Genomic DNA, 21,761 nt, shown 5'->3' on the forward strand with positions numbered 1-21,761 from the left:
CAGTCTGATCCTCAATTTGCATCGACGACCTTACAAAATTCGTTCGGTTCAGATTATTTTGGCCATTTTCCCGGTCCGCTAACAAAACTAAACCGGAAAACTCAGAGAACGCCACGTGGCAGTTGTACCTCACCCAAAAGGGCCACACACACACACACTCCATATAAGACTTCCTCTCCCACCTTTTCAACTTCACCAACGTGTGATTGTTCCTCCACTCACTTCAGAAACAGGAGACAAAGAGAGAGATAGAGAGATGGCGGCGACTAAGTCTCGTGACATCGACGACCTTCCGAAAATTCAGGCGAACTACACCGCGTTGACGCCGCTCTGGTTCTTAGACAGGGCTGCGGCGGTTCATCCGACGAGGAAATCGCTGATTCACGGATCCTTGGAGTACACGTGGCGGCAGACTTACGAGCGATGTCGCCGTCTAGCCTCCGCTCTCGCCGATCGTTCGATTGGACCTGGCTCCACGGTAATCGCTCTTGATCTTCCCTTTTTTTAAAATTATTAATTAAAATTAATTTTCGTGAATATCGTCTGAATCCGTGTTGACTGGCTGAAAAGTTGTTTTTCGTTTTCTCCAGTTTTGATGGGAACATTGAATCGTTTTATTTCGTCCCCAATTAAAATTGAATTTCTATTATTGTCCCGGTTCGAAATCGTATCGATTGATATTAATTCTGTACCACCGGTTAACCGTTTTGGTTAGAATATATGTTGTTGGCAAAAACACTGGTTGTGTATGAATCTTGTTCATCGATATACACTGGTTATGTTGATGTTATCTTTGACTTATTTTACGAAGCTTTGGTCTAATTGTAATCTGAATAATTGCATTTTTTTCATATATAATACTATAATCAAATATCATATAGAATCTAATTTTACGGAATCATGTGGAGTAACCATAATGTTCTGAATCTTTACTTCTTAGTTGGTATGCTTGCTCTCGCATGAATCTTTACTTTTTTTATGAACAAGAACTGGTTGCTTTGGTCTTATTGTAATCTGAATTATTGCATTTTTTTTTCTTCAGGTGGCTGTAATTGCACCCAACACTCCAGCAATGTACGAAGCTCATTTCGGAATACCAATGTGTGGAGCCGTCTTGAACGCCGTCAACATCCGTCTCAACGCCCCCACTATCGCTTTCCTTCTCGGCCACTCTCAGAGCGCTGTTATCATGGTGGATCAAGAGTTTTTCACTCTTGCAGAGGAGTCTTTGAGACTCATGGAGGAGAAAGCTGGGAGCAGCTTCAAACGCCCGCTCCTAATCGTCATAGGTGATCACACTTGTCCACCAGAGTCGCTTAACCGGGCTTTGTCGAAAGGAGTCGTAGAATACGAGGATTTTCTTGGAAGTGGAGATCCTAACTATGCTTGGGAGACACCAGCTGATGAGTGGCAGAGTATTGCTCTTGGTTACACCTCGGGAACAACCGCTAGCCCGAAAGGTGTGGTGCTTCATCATCGAGGAGCGTATCTAATGGCTTTGAGTAATCCTCTTATTTGGGGGATGCAAGAAGGTTCTGTTTACTTGTGGACGCTCCCTATGTTTCATTGTAATGGTTGGTGTTTCACTTGGGCTCTTGCTGCACTCTCCGGTACTAACATCTGTCTCCGTCAGGTACTGCTTGAGAGCTTAATCTTCATTTTTAGAAGAAGTTGACATACTTAGATGATTTTGTTAAACTGTTTGTTTCAGGTCACGGCGAAAGAAGTGTATTCGAGCATAGCCAAGTATAACGTTACCCATTTCTGTGCGGCTCCTGTGGTCCTCAACACTATTGTCAATGCTCCTCAAGAGGACACTATCCTTCCCCTTCCACATACAGTCCATGTCATGACCGCAGGAGCTGCTCCTCCACCTTCTGTTCTCTTCTCCATGAACCAGAAGGGCTTCCGAGTCACTCACACCTATGGGCTATCCGAGACGTATGGCCCTTCCACCGTAGCCGCTTGGAAGCCCGAGTGGGATTCCCTCCCTCCCGAGACGCAGGCCAAGCTCAATGCTCGCCAAGGTGTCCGCTACATCGGCATGGAGCAGCTTGATGTAATCGACACTCAGACAGGAAAACCTGTTCCTGCAGACGGTAAAACCGCTGGAGAGATCGTTTTCCGAGGGAACATGGTGATGAAAGGCTACCTAAAGAACCCAAAAGCTAACGAGGAGACGTTTGCTGGTGGGTGGTTCCATTCAGGGGACATCGCGGTGAAACATCCAGACAACTACATCGAGATAAAGGACAGGTCAAAGGACATTATAATCTCTGGCGGTGAGAACATCAGCAGCGTGGAGGTGGAAAACGTCGTGTATCATCACCCGGCGGTGCTTGAAGCCTCTGTTGTGGCCAGGCCAGACGAGCGGTGGCAGGAATCTCCGTGTGCTTTTGTGACGGTCAAGAGCGGTTACGAGAAACAAGACCAGAATAAGTTGGCTCAGGATATAATGAAATTCTGCAAGGAGAAGCTGCCGGCGTACTGGGTTCCGAAGTCGGTGGTGTTTGGGCCATTACCGAAGACGGCAACTGGAAAGATTCAGAAGCATGTATTGAGGACTAAGGCGAAAGAGATGGGACCAGTACCAAGAAGCAGGTTGTAGAAAGCGGAAGTGACATCGTTTTCAAAATAATACGTTTTTACGTTCCTGTGTGTAACTTGTGTCTTCCAAATGATAACAGATAAGTTATTTTCATTTTGTAATATCTTGTATGGCTTTTCTATACATGTAATTCTCGTTCAAACTTTTACATGGAATGAAGAAAGAAAAAAGAAAAAAGAAGAGCTGTTGCTACCAAATTAGAAAGAAAAAAAAAATCATTCACTCGTTTATCAGGTGGATTAATACAAAAGCTAAGATTAAACGAGGACAAGACATGTCTAATACGTTAGATTTCTAGTGAGCCGGACTTACTAATAAGACTATTTTAAACGCAACAGTTGTAGGTAAAAGAGTTTGCGGATACAAATGTTTACAGCGAATCACCAAGTAGTTTCTCAAATGTTCCGCAAAGGCCCTTTATTGCTCTCTAAGGAGTTTCTCAAAGAGATTAGAGGACTCAAGGTATCGAATTACCGACGAGTTGATGTGCGTTTTGATCAACAGCCGCGGGGGGAGTTAGGTTTAGGCAACTAATTAAGTACTGTAACCATGTCTTAATTTGCGTAGATATATATCTTTCCTTTGGGATGAAACCAAGCACGAGGCTTTCGATGCGTTGGTGAAGTCTAACTCCCTTGATTTGGCTTACCTCAAGTTTCACCAGATTGCCTGCTACTAATATCCTGATTCGCTCCTCTTGTTCAACTGGAGATACTCGTAGATCAGTGAAGCTGTTTGCGGAGATGAAGGGAAACGGGTACAATGCGGTTATTCAGAGTTTTTGTCAGGATGAGAAAGGTGAAGATAGCTGAGGAATTGCTTAAAACGATGCTGAGGATTGGTTTGAAACCAGATAAAACTTTACATGCAGTGCTCTGAGGTAAAGAGATAATGGGAGAGAGTGAAGAAGCAAGAGAGATGTTGAGTTCAATGGAGAGACATGGATGTGTGCCAGATTCATGTACTAAGTAAGCGTCTTGTACAACAACTTTGCCTGAGAATGAGTGTAGCTTCTTTGTAAATTGTAGTATCTTGATCCAAGAGGTGGTGGTGGTCCAAACGTAATTAAAATCCCTAGCTCGAGGGTATTTTAGTAATTGTAACAACCCCGAAATACTAGGGCTTCCGCCCCCGCCTTCCTAACCTACTATAAAAGCACTCTCAGTTTGTTAATAAAATCCGTTACTTTACCACTCGCCGTCTCTCTCACTCTCTCTTCCTTATCATCAAAACCAGCTAACGATCAAAAATGTCTGACGGATCAGTAGAAACGAAAACAAAGCTTGATTCTTCCGGAGAGTCATCTGACGTCGATAACGAGAACTGCATTAGCAGTGGAAGTGGAAGTAGTGGAGGCGAAGCGAAGCGGACTTGCGTTGATTGCGGAACATTCCGAACTCCCCTTTGGCGCGGTGGCCCTGCCGGACCTAAGGTAGAGAACAACTCTATACTCATTAACTTTTCAATCTTCTGGATCTGAAGATCACTAGTCTCTCATGATCGACACGTGTTTCTTTTTATATGCAGTCGTTGTGCAATGCGTGTGGGATCAAGAGCAGGAAGAAGAGGCAAGCTGCTCTCGGGATCAAACCAGAGAAGAAAATCAGAAAAAGCATCATCATCACCAGTGATACTAGTGATGTAAGCCTTGAAGATGATGATGATCACAGCAGCAGCAGCAAAGGAATAATGAGTAGATTTTTGGATTTAGGGTTTAAAGTTCCGGTGATGAAGAGATCACCGGTTGAGAAGAAGAAGAGGCTGTGGAGTAAACTCGGCGAGGAAGAGAGAGCCGCCGCCGTGCTTCTCATGGCTCTCTCTTGTGCCTCCGTTTATGCTTAAAAAACGATGAAGAATAATAAAAGCTTTCTTCTTCGTTTTCTTTTTGTAGGTTGTTTAAACTAGAGAGAGAGATATATATAATGTATGAACGTTTGGTTTCCACTAATGTTATGTATTCATTATCTTAATGAATTTCTTTTTTTTTAAGAGAGCAGCATTACAAAATTATTCAAAGGCGTTTTTCTATGCATTAAATAGAGAGTAGTAACTCCTACAAAATAATTTAACAATAATACAAACAAATACAATCTGCCTTTCAAAATTTCACGCAGATTATATTTAAATATATACCAAACAAATTTTCACCAACGATGTTATGTAGTGTAATTAGCAGATGGTCGTGTAAATGATACATTACAAATCTGTCTCCTTCGGTTTAATCCAATCAAACCGGGATATCATCGATTGAATATGCGTCAAAGTCGAACTCGGTATCAACAACCGGTGCCACTCCTTCCTGTAATCAACAACAACACATGATTGTTTGTTCTGTTATTAAGTCAACGTTTCTTTCTATTTGCTCTTCTGTCGGAATTTGAACACAAACATTATTACAAAAAGTGCCCAAGAAGCTCTTTAAAGTTGACTTATTATCCACTTCTCGTGAGAGAAAAAAAAAGATTCTAGATTCATTATTTTGGCTAGTGGTAGTTTGCGTAATCATGAAAGGTACACACGCAACCAGTGGTGAGAAAGCGTTATATACTGAAAACGCAAAACTCTAAATGCTAAACGTTTATAAGAGAGAAACCAAAAAAAAAATCAAACCTGCTTAAGAAGTGCACTCATAAGATCTTCTTGATTACTATACTGCTCGTGGAACGCCATCGCTGCTGTATCTCTCTCCGACTTCACCCTCACTGAACTGCCACCGCCCCCTCCGTTGCCATAAACCTGATGATGCGGTACCATGCCTGACAGTGTTTGCTGCTGGTTCCGGCCAAGATCCGTGGCTGCAACCGTTGCGTTGTTGTTGTTGTTTCTTGACATGGAGGAAAAAGAGAAGGCTTCTGAGTTGGAGAAGGCTACGGATTCTGCGTCTTGATGCGCGTCGAAGGCGATACTCCGAAGATCCCAGTCGTTATGTCTGTTGGAGAACATGTCGTAGCTTGGGGCGGTGAAGCCCGCTTCCGAGCTGTTAACCTCTTCTTGGTAAGAAGAAGAGGAAGAAAGTGGTTTCCGAACCTGAGCCGGAACTGATAAGCCTGGTGCACTCGGAAGCGGGAAGCTGTTCACGGGGAGCTCTTGTTGGAAGCTGTTGAAGGCTACCGAAGTTGATGAGTGTTGTTGCGTTGCGAGGTTGGTGTAGCTTGTAGGTAACACTCGGCTGCTCTCTGGAACACTGCTCCTCCCCGAGAAGCCGCTTCTCTCAGTTATACGGTTTGGTAACATAGGCTGCCTGATGGAGGGTGGCCCTCGCGGGAATGGCTGCTGCTGAGGCATCAGCATTCCGCTATGTCCGGCTCGAACCGCAGCAATCTGCTGTTGAATGCTCATTCTATTACCACCAACAGGAAGCTGCTGTTGCAACCCCGCGAGCTGTCTAGGCTCCATACCCGTGGGGACACCGTGAAGCAAGTTCATCTGCGGCTGTTGTGTTTGATGACCACCAATCCCATCTCCGAATCTTGGTTTCGAGTTGTCGAAGCTGAAGATGCTTCTCTCGTCCACGACGGAGGAAACAGGTAGCCCTGACTTGGAGACCATCGCAGGCCGGCCTAAACCAGCGGCTTGAAGCTGCGCAAGGCTCTGAGCAGGGAGCTGACCTGTGACTGCTAACGCTTGAAGATCAAACCCATTCAGTGAAGAAAGAGGACCGAAGCTAGCGTCCTGACCCGTCATAAACGAGTTGTTTAAGTTTCCTTGGTGCTGTGAGACTCCCCCGAGGCGTCTTAGGTATATCCTGTATTTCTGCAAGCCAACACAACACCGGTTAAGAATATACTGTATGATACAATACAACTGCTCGTTCCAGCAGGGCACACATCCCAATGAAACATTGTCTTGACCTCAAATTTTTTTGAAGATTATATACATATATATAGGTAAAAGCCCATAAATTATTTTTAAAAAAATACTTTTTCTGTTTCAAAATACTCTATGTTTCGAAATTTCACATAAATGTATTGTTTATTGAGATTAATTATTTTTCGTAACTTTTAACCGATATAAATTCAATAAACAGTTACCATTGTTACTTAATAAAAACTTCATTTTTTTGTCGAATAAAAATAAAAACTGCATTTAAAATGTAAAATTGTATATTTCGAAACATATTTTTCTAAAACATGGATCTTTTTATATCAGATGGAGTAATAATAATTAAAGTTCTTAAGAAATGTTTATAGCTTTTGATAAAAAAAAAAAGAAAGAAAAGAAATGTTTATGCTCTCAAAATCTCAGATCCGGTCATATGTTTCGGTTTAAGGTATATAAGGTTTATACCTGAAGGTGACTGGCTACGTTCTCACGGGTTAGTCCAGGAACATTCATCAGCTCTAAGATCTTCTTAGGAACCGCCTCTGCGTCATAAAAAAAAACAATTAGATCCCAAAACATATCTCACAACTGCAAATGTAATAAAGAAGCTTTAAAAGTCTTTTACTTTCAACGCCGAGCTGATTAACAGCAGCAACAAACTGCTGATGCAACTCAACAGACCAGACAACACGCGGTTTCTTCAGATTGGAAGCGTCTTCGTCCCCTTGCTCATCCCCTTCCTCTTCTTTCCGTTTCCGTGAGTTGTTGCTGCTGCTCCTCCAGTTGTTCCCTTCGTTGTTAACAGAGGAAGCGTTATCATCCGCCGCATCCTCAGAAACAGCTGGACCTCTCTGTTGCTGCTGCTGTCCGGTCTCCTCAATGCTACCAGAATGCTCCGGTACGCTCCACTCGCTCCTCCTCTTCCGAACAACGTGCTGCCAAATGTTCTTAAGCGCCTCCATACGCACCGGTTTGATGAGGTAATCAACCGCACCGTGAGTGACTCCTTTTAGAACCACACTCTTTGAATCATCCGCAGACATCACTGAGGATTAAAACAAAGATGAGTAATTAGAAACCATATATAAAAAGATTCAAGCTTTTGGAATTTTTTTAATGAAACGTACTGATGACAGGCAAGTCCATCTCTAGACCAACATGTTCAAGAAGCTTGAAGCCGTCCATGTCAGGCATGTGAACATCGCTGATGACAATATCGAATCCGTGTTTGTTCTTCCGGAGCAGAGACAATGCCATCTCTGCTCTGTTGCATTTCGTTACTGAATTGTCACAAACACACACACAAGAAAAAAAATAAAAAAAGAGAGATCTCTATTAATTAAACTTAGATCAAAGAGAGACACAAGGATCTCATGAATTAACATGATCTAAACCAAACTCAAGTCAAAAGCTCAGCAACATAAGAGACTCTCAGATTTGAATCCTTCTAAACCTCAAGTTAAATAAATAAAAAACATGTGATCTCTAAATCAAAGGAAGTGAAGAAGATTAATATTGTGAATCTTAAAAAGTTTCTATATTTGGGAGAGCAGAGTTAGTCAACAACCTAAACTCAAAACCATAATTATCCCTCAAAATAACATCTTTTCTTTTTTTTGTTATTGTTGCGAGAATGGACCACAATAAATCATTAGGACAGAGAGACACATAAACTCGTGAGATTAATCATCAAAAATTACTAAACCCAAAATAAAAAACAAAACAAAAACTAGAAGAGAAGATCTTGTCTTTGTGAATTCGAACCTTCGTAGAGACAAGTTCTGAGCATCCTCTCCAAGATCATGAGACAAGTCGGGTCATCGTCAACCACTAGTACTCTAAGTCCCGACGGAAACATCTCCACCACGGCTTCACCTCCTTTGTTTCTACCGGAGCTCGACCCACCACCCGATCCGAGTCCTCTTCCCTGACTCGGATTCATCATCTCTCTCGGAAAGTAAAAAAGCAAAAGCAACAAAGGAATATATACCCAGAAATAAGGGAAATTTATTCGATTTGGGTTGAAACGAAAAAAAAAGAGAATAAGAATTGGAGAGAGTGAAAATTAATTTGAAGGTAAAAAGTGTAGAGAGAGAGAGAGAGATGAGACTTAGGGAGTTGAAGAAGAAGACATGAGGCTTGTCTCACCTTCACAGCTTCTCTGTTATTTTAATCAGTAGAGTAAAGCTTATTACAAAAGATGGAACCCAAGAATAAAATTAAAAAAAACCATGTCTTATATGATGTCAGATACATACATGTTTTTCTGTAAATGCGGAGCTTACATGCCCTTTATTTTTCTTCTTTCTCTACATTTAAATCAGTTATATATAAATTTTCATCTTAGACCCATTTTAAAATATTAATCAATTTTGGTTTGAGGTAACAACGTTTTAATTAAGAAATTACAACTAATTATATGTAGAAGTTTTTTTTAATTGTAATGAACATTTGGATGTTGCCCCTATTTAGCTAACGTACTGGCTATTTTGTAAGATAGTTAAATTATAAGGGCTTAGGATTCATTTTTTGAAAATATTGGGTATGAAAGTATAATTGGAAGAAAGTGGGTCCAAACACCCTTGATGCGTGGATCCAGCTCATGCATGTAAAAGTTTAATTAACTCGTTATCTAAAGTTGTAAACTCAACCTTAACAGATTATCTTTACTATTCTCAGGGTTATTTGCCCAGTTTTTTTTACTTTATTCTTGTATCCCCTATTAGTTCAAGAAAATGAATTTGCCTAAAATAAAGAACTGCATATACAAACACTACTTTATTTTCTTAAGGGTAATTGCACCCAGTAGACACAAAAAAAAAAAATTCACTAACTAACTAAAAACACCTTCTCTCTCCTACTTTCTCTTCCTATCTCTCTCTACTCTCTCTCTCAAAATCTAATTTCACTCTCTTTTTTTTGGCTATTTAGCAAATAAGCCATTTTTTTAAAGTTCAATTTTTTTTACAAAATTACCCTTTAAATTTATGTAATTGAGAACCCATGCTTTCTGCATTATGGGCCTACATGTATTAAACTAAATGGTAAACAAATATAAACATCATTAAATAAAACAAAATAATACGATCTACGCACATTCAAGCATATGATTAAGGGTACCAAAATACACCTAAGCATTTCCTATCATTACGTACATGTTGAGCTAAGCTCTAATTATTTTAAAAACAAATCAGTTTTCTTAAAACAAAAGGATAATTACAGTTTTATTTGGTATACACATAACATGCACATCTATTAAAACGTTGGATACTTAATAAATAAATAACTCAAATGGTTCGTTTGAATGATTAACAGCATCATATGCTACCCACCAATCGCCTATACCTCGAAACAAAATTTTAAATATTAGTACAGATGACAAAACACATTTGACTATTCGATTGTGCTGCGTCGTATTATACGTAGTACGTACTGTTATAACAACAGCATAAACCAGTTTCTATCAAATAGTTACTTTTGGCTTATTTCTGGTCTGCTATAAAAATGTACAAATTTGTCAACCTCAACGTAAATATTTTTAAGTTATCCCGGTTCAGTGTATATACTTTGCTTAAACAGGTGTTTAGCACTGCCGACATGTCTCGTATTTAAAAACTAAGTATAGAGTTGGGTTTAATAAGACTCATTTCATATGCACCGACTTATACCTTGCGTTATATATTTATATTACTACAATTTATTTGGCTAATCTCTTGGTCGAATTTAATTTTTCTTCTTATAAACTTAGATCATTAGAAAAAAGCATTTAATGAAAAAAACATATAAATCACGTTACCGAGAAGCTTTCCCCACTGCGACACGTGTCCACGTGAAATGGATAAGATCACTAGCACCTTTTACATCCACCTCTACCATCTATCGTTGTCTTCGTTTGTTTCCCCCCTCTTTCGCCCCAGTAGCAAGTTGGGACATAAAACCATAAGGTAAAAAAAGTAAAAGTATCTAGCTTTTTATCATCAAAATTACTTGTTACTACGAGAGCTTGGCATCGTAGATTTATAGTTTTATAGTGTTCTACCTATTTATCTAAAAAGTGATCCTATCTAGCTTTAAATAGAAAATAGGCAATATAGCTCTATTGTTATGGTGTTTCAATCGCTTTCTTTTTCTTTTGTTTATATTGTGTACATATGATATTATTATATTAAATATTAGTAATAACTAATAACTAAGAAAACAAGAATGCATGATTGTAAAAAAACAAAAATTTACTGCGCCAAAAGCTAAAATGGAGTAGTTCCCAAGAAAGAAACCCGCTGAACCGTATATTCTCTGTTAAAACTTTTTACTCTTACGATGACCTTTTTGCGTTTTTAATGTATTTTTTCTTACTTTCGTGCTGCTTAGACAGACATGTCACTTATATTTATCAGCTTAAGGTCCATGTCACCAGAAAAAGGTTTTGTAGAACACAAATGTATCAGCTTTTTAGGCAGAACCAAAAACTTTAAAATCACTATAATATGCACACCCAAATAGCTTTTATACTAATTAAGGGATTTATATATTATATAAAACGACTGAAAAGTTGCTGAAGCTCTTGGTGGAAAATGCACCCACCATCATCATATGTGAATGTTTCAAAACGGATAGCTTCCAATAGAAATATGTTCTTGTTTTATCATATATTACTTCTTGCGCGCTCTCCGCTGAAGATTGTTTCTTTCCGGTTCAAATATGAATCCATATGGATTTTAAAACTATATTTGAAAACCAAATATTATTTATGCGGCCCGGCCGATAGAATGTGAACTTATGTTTAAACCTAAAAATGAATTGGAGTTATGTCAAATAACTTATGTATTCATCTTCTTGCTAGTTGTCCTATCTTGTGCCCATAACTTTTGGTAGGGAGTTTTATATCTTACTACCAATATTTAGCAACTGATCAATATTTCTTTTATCTTCATTCAAATTGACCATTTTCACGTGACTATGTACAATGAATACGTTGAAAAAATTACAATGAACCGAAACGATAATATTTAAAAATGGTAAAAGCCACATGGGTGCAATGGTTAAAAATTAGTTTATACTAAAATATTACTTTATGTGTCGCTGAAATTTGACTCTTTAATGTTTAAGATGTACAAATTTTGTTATTGAATCTGAAATATGAACAACTATATAACAGGGAATTGCATTGAATATCTAAAATATACTTGTTCCATTAGTTTTTCATTCAGCTAATTTTGTTTACTAATTATCATATAAAATCTCACCAATTTTTTTAAAATGAAACAGAAAGACATATCATCTGATGGGTTTAAAAGAGTAATGAATACATTGAGTGGAAGCAACCTAAAAGTATGGGGAACAGTGGAGGTCAACGGCCAAAAGAACAGCCACGTGTCTGTTGGGGCAAATAAAAGATGCTGGCGGCCACAGGGATATGATGAATGAACTAGAGTAATATTGTGACACGTGTCATTTCCTTTCTCCTCCGTCGAACCACTCAGCATTCAGCAATGTGATTGTTGTGTGTGAGAGTGAGACGATGGTTATCGACTGTATCCAGTAACAGAGAGCCAAGTCGACAACGGTAGACCACAGCTTCGGTATGTTTTTGAGAGCCGGCAACTGTATTGACCGGTTCGAGATCTTCATTTTCAACCCAAACAGATTATCTAAATGATACACTTCGGTGGAAAGATAACAAGTTATTGGAAGTTATAGTCTAGTTAATATAATTACTTGCCTTCAAACTCATGAACAAGTGATGGATATATCTTCCAAAGCTATGAGAATGTCTCCACACTCAGGCAGCACAGTTTCTTCAAACACAAAGATACAGATTTTAACATCCCCATGCTACTTTATTTGAGACTCTTGTGTTTTGGTCATCTGAACAAATATTAGTATTTTTCAAACATAGTAGAGAACAACATGTTGAAGTCAGAGCATCTACAATACAGTATGCATCCTATAATTTATAAGTCTACAAGCCAGAAAGACATGAGTTACTACACGGACAAAGGCTCGGACAAAAACACTATTATGATTGACCAAATTGAAGTACTACTATAACAGTCTGACAAGCTAATACTATTTTAGATTGTCTTCACTTCTGAATATAATGACAAGCTAATACTACAAATACAAATTGGTGATTCATTGTTAGCCTTAATAGATTAGTGCCATTCTTTTTAACTGCTACGTCACTGCATTCGCCAAATCTTGATATTCTCACTTTTTCACAATTCTTTGATAGAACAAGAAAGAAAGATGAATTATATCTTACAACATGAATGAAGAAATGGGAAGCTGTACATAAATAATACAACATATACTCTGTTTCTTGACACTCACGTTCTCGCTCGCTCTGACAACAAATTTTATGACTTCACTGACCAAAAAAAATTGAAAATTCAATCGTATCATAAACCAAACTACACCACTCTCTTCTTCTTCATCACCAATTTATTGAATTTACTAGCATTACCAGCTGTAGTACGACTCTCTCGCCGTTTCTCCACCGTATATCCTTCCACCGGCGAAACAAGCCGACGGAGAACTCATGAGCTCTTCACAAGGCTCCGGCGACACGTCCTCTGCGTAACCAGAGACGTTGGAGCAAACCCAAGACTCTGAACTCGTTTGTAAATGAATATCCTTGAGACATATCGACGTGAACGGAGACTCTTCGATACCGGTGAAGTTCCCGGCCAATCCTATACCATCTCCGGTGAAATTCCTCAGGACGATACGCGTCACGACCGGGAGCGCGTCCCTGTCGTATTTATCATCCGCGTGCGCCCCGGTGTGCCCGTCGGCCACGATGGCTGTGTCTACACCGGAGAGAACGACGCCGGAGATTGTGATGTTACGTATATACCCTCCTCTCCCTCTGGTGGTTCTGAAGGCGACGCCTACGCGTGAGCTGTGTATGGTGAGATGCTCCACGGTGACGTCGGAGATTCCGCCAGACATCTCGCTCCCGAAGGAGATTCCGGCGCCGGTGGGAGATTTTAAGACGAGGTTACGGATGTGAACGGTTGTGGTTGGACGGCCGTAGTTGATGCCGTATTGGTCCCAACCACTTTTGAGAGAGACCGTGTCGTGTCCAACGTTGATCGTTGAGTCCTCGATACAAACATTGTCCGAAGAATCTAAAAGAAAAAAATAAAATGGCTAGTGAATATTATTATTATTTTTAGCAAAAAAAAATTATTATTATTTTTGAATATCATGAGGTTGGAAGCCGAAACTAGTAATCTATTTAAGAGCATCTCCAATGTAAAACTCCATTTTTTTCTCCAAAATGGAGTAAAAGTGAAAATAGAGTAAAATTACTCCAACCCTATTCTATTTTTTACTCTATAATGGAGTGATGAACAAACAAAAAATAGATTACTCTATTTATGGAGTAAATTTCATTATGGAGTGAGATATGGAGTTGGGTTAGAGCATTCTTTACTCCATATTCACTTTTATTTCATTTTAGAGAAAAAAATGGAGTGGGGATGGAGATGCCCTAATAGGCAGAAGTGATTATTACCTGGGACAACTCCAAGAACGTAAGGAGAATCAACGCTTGTTTCGATTAAAACTTTTTTGATATGAACATGGCTGCAATAAACAGGGTGAATGTTGACAGAAGGTGCGTTTAAGAAGGTTAGGTTCGATATAAGGATGTTTTTGGATGAGACGAACTCGATGATATGAGGTCGGCTATAGTTCAAAGTTCCAGACTCTAGCCACTCCCACCAGGCCGCACCTTGACCATCAAATGTCCCGTTATCACCTGCCATATATAAAAAGTTAAAGTCTCAATGTCGTCAAGTCAAATAATAGGTAATGATTTATGATTTACCAGTGATGACTACGTCTTGTAGATTGTCTCCGTTGATCAAACTTCTATACCGTTTTCCTGGAAGTTCAATTCCACGACCATACGACGGTAGAGGACTGACAATGTCCCAATGCGATGGATCCTAGCCACGTTAGGAACAAATAGAAACAATGTCACCACTATAACCAACAAAGAAACTTGGGTAAACACTCTTCATACCGGTGAAGCAAGAATGGTCGCTCCTTTCTCCAAGAAGAGTGTGAGGTGGCTAGTGAGATTGAAGCTTCCAGTGAGCCATTTCCCAGGTGGAACATAGAGCTGAGCACCGCCTTTATCCGCAAAGGACTTGAGGTAGAAAATAGCGTTTTGGAACGCAATCGTGTTGAGGGACTTGCCGTCTCCAACCGCTCCAAACTCGAGGATGGAGACGCTGTGAGGTCTAGGGTCTAACTTGAAAGTCTTCTTGCATACGGCATTATTGCTTTCTACTTTGATAAATAATAGATTGGTGAATGCCAGTAGCCAGACCAATGCCACCTGCATTATACAACAAGAGATTATCAGCTTAATAATTTTGATTAATATCGGATAGAAACTGATGAAAACTGTCAAATAAATGTTAGCAAAATATGGATGTGAATCATGTGATGATGAATAACGAGAATTTTATGTGACGGGAGACAAATAAAAACGTTTTGTCTAGAGAAAATTCCGGGAAAGTAAGAAAAATAATTCAGACAAAATTGAGTTTCGTGAGAATGTAAAATATGAAGTCTATTCAACATAGGAAGTTCCGAAAAAAAAAAAATTTGATCAGAAAATATCGGTTTTGATGTTTGAAAATCAGATGTATAATTCTCTTGGAAACAGCTATAGGATCATAAACTTACAACTTTTGGATACAAACATAAGCATAAGCATAATCAATATCGACCAGAAAACCACTCATATGAAGATCCAAGCAGCTTGAAACAGAACGTAAGTAGAAAACAGAGGAAATAAATCGAAAAATCTAGACAGGCTTCCAGATTTGTCTCTGCTGAAACGAATAAAACAGAGCTGAGAGAGAAAAAAACTCAGAAAACATTTAGATTTCATTTGCTGGAGTTGGAGAAAAAACAATAGAGATTCAGAGGAACAAGTGATAGAATCATAGAACTGAAGTACAACCCGTAAGAGATTCGTCTGCAAAAATTCATACTTTTGGAATTGGAGATGGACAAATTAAAACAAAAGCAAAAGAGTTTTCAATAAAAAAAAAAGACAGAACAAAAGGGAGAAACGTACTTACTGGCATCTTCATGAGCTCAGAAACTTAAAGTTTCTGAGGAAAGGAGAAAAGTCTCGGCGAAGACAGAACCCAACAAAAGAAGAAAAATAGAGCAGGGGAGATGAGGAGAAAGAAGCAAGAGAAGCCAAGTACTTTTACATGTGTTTAACCGCACTGTTTGTTGGAATTGCTATCAAATCAATATGAGTAAAAATAATAAATCATTTATTAGTGTTATTGATCCGAGTATTTAACATTAATATTTACATAAAAGGACCAGACAATAATATTCACCAAAATCATGGACTGATATTTTGGCCTTCCTCCCCTATAGTAAAAATTAATTAATGTTAAACATACATGAATGACTGTTATATTTAATGTTTAGGATCCAGAAATTCAAATTAAGATGTGGGAGTCAGGAAACAAAAAAAAAAGAAGCAAACCAAGATACTGTATATAGCTTTGGAATTACAACTACAGTTGATCTAAAAGACACTTCTACTAGCGTGTTCACTCCATGCCCAAATAAGATGCTAATCCAATCGTTATTATATAATTATAATTGAAACTAATTTCTTATGTAAATTACATAAATTTTCTAGTGAGTATTTTTTTTGTCTTGAACGATTGGAGCAGCATATCTTGCCGACACGACTATTCTACATTTTGAATGCTATTCTAAGTCTAAAACTAGTTGAAAAGTAAGAATTGCTAGTACAATTGTCTATGTAAACATTACTGGTTTTGTCTCGATTCTGCTCTACCTATACAAATTATTAAATGCTAAGAAACCTTTTTTTTTTCCTATGTAAACAATACGTACTGTAATTTATTTAAAGACTTTTTTTAATTAAAAAATACCAATTAATTGATAAGAAAATAAATAAATTTAGATGTTACTAGCATTTTCATATACTTTTCCAAAATAGAGTAAATCTATATTGTAGTTGAATTTCACTCAAACCTTATTCCAATTTTAAAATAATTTTATTTCTCTCTATTATGGAAAAATAATAGTATAATTTTTTTTAAAAATAATCCAAATTATATATTGGAATTAGAAAAATAGAATGATGATGAAGGAGATGTTCTAAGTAGTTTTTTCTCAAAAAATTATTAAGATATACTGTATTCTCTACCAATTTAAATAAATAAAACTAAAACATTAGTATGTGTAAAAATACTTAAAAACATTAATATTTTAAATATAAATAGAGTATTATTTAATCAGAAGGAGAGAGACAAGAGGAGAGAAGAAGTATATGATGTGTTAAAATGACACATGGAGTTCATGTGGTCTGTTTTGATTTGAGCAAACAACCGTGGATTAGGAAGTCGTGGTATATAATATTTTTAGAGACGGCAATTGAAATATAATTTGGCAAGCTGGTTCATATAACAGTGGATTAGGAAGTCGTGGTATATAATATTTTTTCCGTTTCTAAATAAGTGTCAGACATTTTTCACATAAATTAAGAAAGTGTCGGAAATATATGTAAGTTATTATAAATTATACTTTTTGATCAATAGTATTTAAAATAAATAAAATTATTTATAAAATCAATGTAGTTTTTAATTAATTTTCAGCTGATAATAAGTACTCTCTCTGTTTCAATATAGATGATGTTTTAGAAGAAGTATTTTGTTTCAATTTACATGAAGTTTTAAGGTTTTAAAGTTAACTTTAACTTTATTGGAAACTGTTCAACCAATTAAGTTTTACTATCTTTTTTGTAATTGGTTAAATGATTTAAAAACTATATTTTTAAAAATACTTTTTTACTTAAATCTAACTTTTTTAATCTTTGTGCACTAAGGCAAAACATCAAGTATTATGAAACGGAGTATAATTGACTAGTTTACAACATACAAAACCTTGTTAATCTAGTTTTACAAAGGTTATTCACTGAGATTTGAGAGTAAGTGAGTTTAAGCACAGCAAGTACTTCCAAACTTTCTAGTTATTTATCCTAACAACAAATTAAAATTATTATTTTCGTAAAAAGGAGATGTGGTTTACACTACAACTAATCAATTTTGTTTTATATATAAAAGAAGAACAGTTAGGCTTATTCAAAAATTATTATTATTACAACGATTTAGTGTAAATGCAAAGAAGACACGTAAGCAGTAGCGCATGTGCTTTAAGACAGTGAGACAACGGGACCCACAAGCAATCATCGGAGGGAAGTGCCAGCCTGGCCTTGACAGATCATTTTCCATAAAACCACATATGCTAATGCTGCTTCCACACATTTTAATTTCCACACCTATTTTTATTACAAGATTTAAAATTTTAATACATTTGTATCAAATCAAACAAACATTTTTATATTTAGGAAACAAAATAATCGAGGGGAATACCAAATTAATTTCACTTGTTAAGATATGATTTGATTTCCTGTTGACTATAAATATACATCACTAATAGTATGTTGTTATATTTTCTTAATTGATTTGGATTACGAAAAAAGGTATAGAGAATCTTCCTAAGTATGAAATAATGGTCTTCACGTTTACTCTATTTAGTGATTTACAAATTAAACCACGTAGAATTTTAAAGTTTTGAAGTTCAAAAACACGTCTTCATCATATATTATAAGTTTTTTTTTTGAACTGAATCATCATATATTATAAGTTATCAATTAGTAATTAGTTACAAGGTCTCTGTCATATTTGTTGGAATCTTATGAAACGAGGCGGGTCATATACTTATGTCGGGTTATACTTATGTCAATATCTAAGAAACAAAATTATTATCTTTTAGTTTTACGTCGTGTGGTCACTATAATTGTGCCAGGCGATTTTCCCGTGATCAATAAGTTCCAAAAAAGCAACTAATATTACTAAATATCAATTTGGAATTGTAATTTTCAGATATTATCAGTTGATAAATTTATCATTCTTTTTGCCTTCTTGGATGCAACCTTAGCTGTCTAAATTTCTAAACAATAATGTAATACTTCTGTAATATTTTTTATCACCACTTGTTCCCGACTTCACTCTTACAAACTCAGTCATTGCATGCATTATTAATTAACACCTCAAATGTGTGAGATACTATATCATATAACAATATGCCATGTTCTTCTACGCCAAACGAGTTACTTATATTATTAAAACTGAAATACTTTTTGGTATTGATTGAAAACATAAATAGTAGTATAAATAAAAATCGTTTGGAAACATAAATATCATTATAAAAAAATTTAGTATCCTTTTAATAATTACATTAATATAATTACATTAGTTGTCTTTCCATATTTAACTCAGTTTAACAATTTTATTAATTATATTACTTTAACAATTTCAGTCTTTTCACATGTATTATACTCTGGTGTTAATACTAGAGATTGATTCGCGTGGATATTATACTCTGGAGTAATTGTAAATATGCCATGTAAAATTGATCAAAGTATAATACATGTGAAAAGACTGAAAATCAGAGTAATCTCGTCATTCAAAATCTTGACGTAAAAAGAAAAAATATGGATATCAGTTCTTCAATGTAAGGGATTTGAGCAAGCCGTGCATATTATTATTATTAACCAAAAAAACCATGGCTTAGGGCATATAAAACTTACATGGCATATTTACAATTACTCCATCCGTAAACAAGGTATGTTTTTGAGTTTTCACATATATTAATAAAACATATTAAATTTTAGTTACAAATACATACTATTATTAAATAATTAAAAATGCTTTGAAAATGTTCCAAATGTATTTTTTGAAACATTTTTTTCTAAAACATATATCATTTTGAATTAAAGAATTGTTTTTCTCATAAACATAGATACAAAGTCCAAAATTAAACAATACATTCTATACAAAGTTTAATCTTTATTTCTTTGTATTTGTTCACACACTTATTAATTTTTAACCTCTACCATAATAAATCTTAATTTCAATAATTTATTTTTTGTTAATCATTTTGTGTCTTATTTAAGTTTGTTTTATTTATTTTACAAATAAATTTATAATATAAAGTATCACGTTTTGAAATCATAATTATAAATGTATATATGCTGCGTAATATTCAAACATGGTATGCATAAGTCTATATGAGTTTTATAATATTTAAAAAATTAATTCATTTTTTTTATAAAAAATTATAATTTATTATTAGAAAGTGTTTAGCATGAAACTATATTTTTTGGCTTATGGCAGTAAGGGTCTCTCCGTGGTAAGTAAAAGTATATCACTGCTGTTAACAGTAACAAATATCTTTATATATATATATATATACACTAGGTTAAGATATGCACTTTGTGCGGAATAAATATTATATATAAATTATTTTTACGTGTTATATATTATTTTACATATTATGAAATAATAAATATATATTAAATATTGATTAAATCAGTAACTATTGCGTATATTATTAAATTGATGCGAACACATAAATAAAATTTATTTATCCGCACAAACACTTTTTCTTTTTTATATGATCTATACCTAAATTAAATGAGATTAACATAGATATATAGTATATTTTAATATTCATATTGTTTTTTTGATCATTTGTATCTTGTTATAACAAAATTTTAAATCACTGATAACAAAAAGTTTCATTGTGTGATGTTTAGTAGTTTTAGTAATTTATAATTTTCAAAAAAAAAAATCAATGCAAAATTTAAATATTAAGTTGTCAATATGTTTTCAAAGCTTTTATCAAAAAAAAAATCAATGCAAAATTTAAATATTAAGTTGTCAATATATAGTTTAATTTTTATTATATTAATATATATATATATATTAATATAATAAAAATAAAACTATATACCATATGAACATATTAATTTTGAAATTTGCTTTCAAATTTTTCTCATAATAGTATTGTCGGTTGTCGGATCGTCTATTTAATCTTTCTCATAATTGTAATATCATAATAAATCAGCGTTAAAAATAATATATATATATATATATATATATATAATCTTAATATTTATAAAATGAAATTTCATACTTATATGATTTTGTAATCATTTGAATCTTGTAGTAAAAATTTTAAACTATGGTTCACAAAAATTTTAATGTGAGACTTTTAAGAGTTTTAGTCATTTATAGTCATTTTTAAAAATTCAAAATATAACATAAACGGAAAAATATAAAAATATATTTTATGGTTAATGTGGTTGTTTAATTTATTTTAATAAGTTTAAATTGAAAAAATGATAGATGATACACTAATTTTGATCAAATCTTTATTATTCAAAATCATTAATTGTCATAAATACTTTAGTCACATTAGAAAATTCTGTAATTTTTATTTATGGAAAGAATGAAGAACATTAATAATTAATTTATGATTAGTTAAATAAAAAGTTTATATATTTTTAGAATGATCAAATTATTTCTTTAAATATTATAAAAATTATTGTGGTAATGACACATGACTAACTCAAATGTTATAGTTTTTCTCTTTTAATATATATGATATATATATATGTGTATTAATTACTATTTGACTCTCATTGTAAGTCGCTCTGCATTTACCATTTGGACCCTAAAAATTTAAGCGCGACTCTGGATTTGACGCACCCAAAATTAACTTAATAAATTTGGTGAACCGAACTATTTATAAACCCACACGCTAGTAGTTAGCTTAGCTCAGCTGATTCATATAGAGACGACCACGATATACCAACATACAATCAACAAAACAGCCTTACTAACTTCTTGCCTAAAAGAGGAAGTTGTTCCTTGCATGTGTAAATAAATAAGCAAAAATAGCGTTAAAATAGATTAGCTTTAATATGTGTTGAAAGTTTTGATTCTGTTCCTCGGATCCCTTTTGTGGTTGGCGGAAGAGACCCCACTCCTTAATAACATTTCACACTTACCTTCTTTCTCAAGTCTTTTATATATCATAAAGTTACTACTCGATGTTGAAACCCATGTGTTTCAAGCCATGCGAGACGACTAAATTTTATGTTTTTGTTTTCAAACGAGCCATAGATTACGGCCAAATCCATGATAATTACCGGTTTCTTGTGAGATTTGGAATGAAAAGTCAAAAACAGTTGGACTACTTTTTTGAACTTACCACTAATCAGTAATCAATGCTCCAGTTGCATGCTAATGCTAATCAAGTAATCAGTCATCACTTCTTTAGCAATTATGACTGCTAAAAGCGTGCAATAATATGGATTACGGAAATAGATAAAAGGTTTTGATTCAGTCTCAAACTAGAATGACGAGCTTACTATTTTCTGTTTCCGTGTTCTCCAAGTGACATG

General features: G+C 35.3%; 4 protein-coding genes across 5 annotated transcripts; 2 read left to right on the forward strand and 2 right to left on the reverse strand.

The window, feature by feature from the left end:
• On the forward strand, window positions 1-2,752 carry LOC106452074 (acetate/butyrate--CoA ligase AAE7, peroxisomal). Its single transcript, XM_048779756.1, has 3 exons — window positions 1-478; window positions 1,043-1,633; window positions 1,712-2,752. The coding sequence occupies exons 1-3, from the start codon at window positions 257-259 to the stop codon at window positions 2,606-2,608; spliced, it is 1,710 nt and encodes a 569-aa protein (XP_048635713.1). The 5' UTR covers window positions 1-256; the 3' UTR covers window positions 2,609-2,752.
• A 959-nt stretch (window positions 2,753-3,711) lies between these two features.
• LOC106452076 (GATA transcription factor 17) lies at window positions 3,712-4,597 on the forward strand. The gene is made up of 2 exons (XM_013894095.3): window positions 3,712-4,040; window positions 4,136-4,597. The coding sequence occupies exons 1-2, from the start codon at window positions 3,858-3,860 to the stop codon at window positions 4,448-4,450; spliced, it is 498 nt and encodes a 165-aa protein (XP_013749549.2). The 5' UTR covers window positions 3,712-3,857; the 3' UTR covers window positions 4,451-4,597.
• An 18-nt stretch (window positions 4,598-4,615) lies between these two features.
• On the reverse strand, window positions 4,616-8,650 carry LOC106452072 (two-component response regulator ARR1). The gene is made up of 6 exons (XM_013894090.3): window positions 8,195-8,650; window positions 7,558-7,710; window positions 7,056-7,475; window positions 6,896-6,972; window positions 5,219-6,361; window positions 4,616-4,907 (listed from the first exon to the last, which is right to left on the reverse strand). Exons 1-6 carry the CDS (start codon window positions 8,373-8,375, stop codon window positions 4,836-4,838), a joined length of 2,046 nt encoding a protein of 681 aa, XP_013749544.2. The 5' UTR covers window positions 8,376-8,650; the 3' UTR covers window positions 4,616-4,835.
• A 4,021-nt stretch (window positions 8,651-12,671) lies between these two features.
• LOC106452075 (probable polygalacturonase) lies at window positions 12,672-16,020 on the reverse strand. 2 transcript variants are annotated; one of them, XM_022719640.2, is made up of 6 exons: window positions 15,535-16,020; window positions 14,463-14,780; window positions 14,265-14,385; window positions 14,105-14,195; window positions 13,950-14,020; window positions 12,672-13,560 (listed from the first exon to the last, which is right to left on the reverse strand). In XM_022719640.2, the coding sequence occupies exons 1-6, from the start codon at window positions 15,544-15,546 to the stop codon at window positions 12,890-12,892; spliced, it is 1,284 nt and encodes a 427-aa protein (XP_022575361.1). In that variant the 5' UTR covers window positions 15,547-16,020; the 3' UTR covers window positions 12,672-12,889. The 2 variants fall into 2 exon arrangements, with proteins under 2 accessions (XP_022575361.1, XP_013749548.1); XM_013894094.3 differs by having other exon boundaries at window positions 13,950-14,195.
• Between the last annotated feature and the right edge of the window lie 5,741 nt (window positions 16,021-21,761).

The sequence above is a fragment of the Brassica napus genome, chromosome A5 (genome assembly GCF_020379485.1).
Source record: "Brassica napus cultivar Da-Ae chromosome A5, Da-Ae, whole genome shotgun sequence".
NCBI lineage: Eukaryota > Viridiplantae > Streptophyta > Magnoliopsida > Brassicales > Brassicaceae > Brassica > Brassica napus.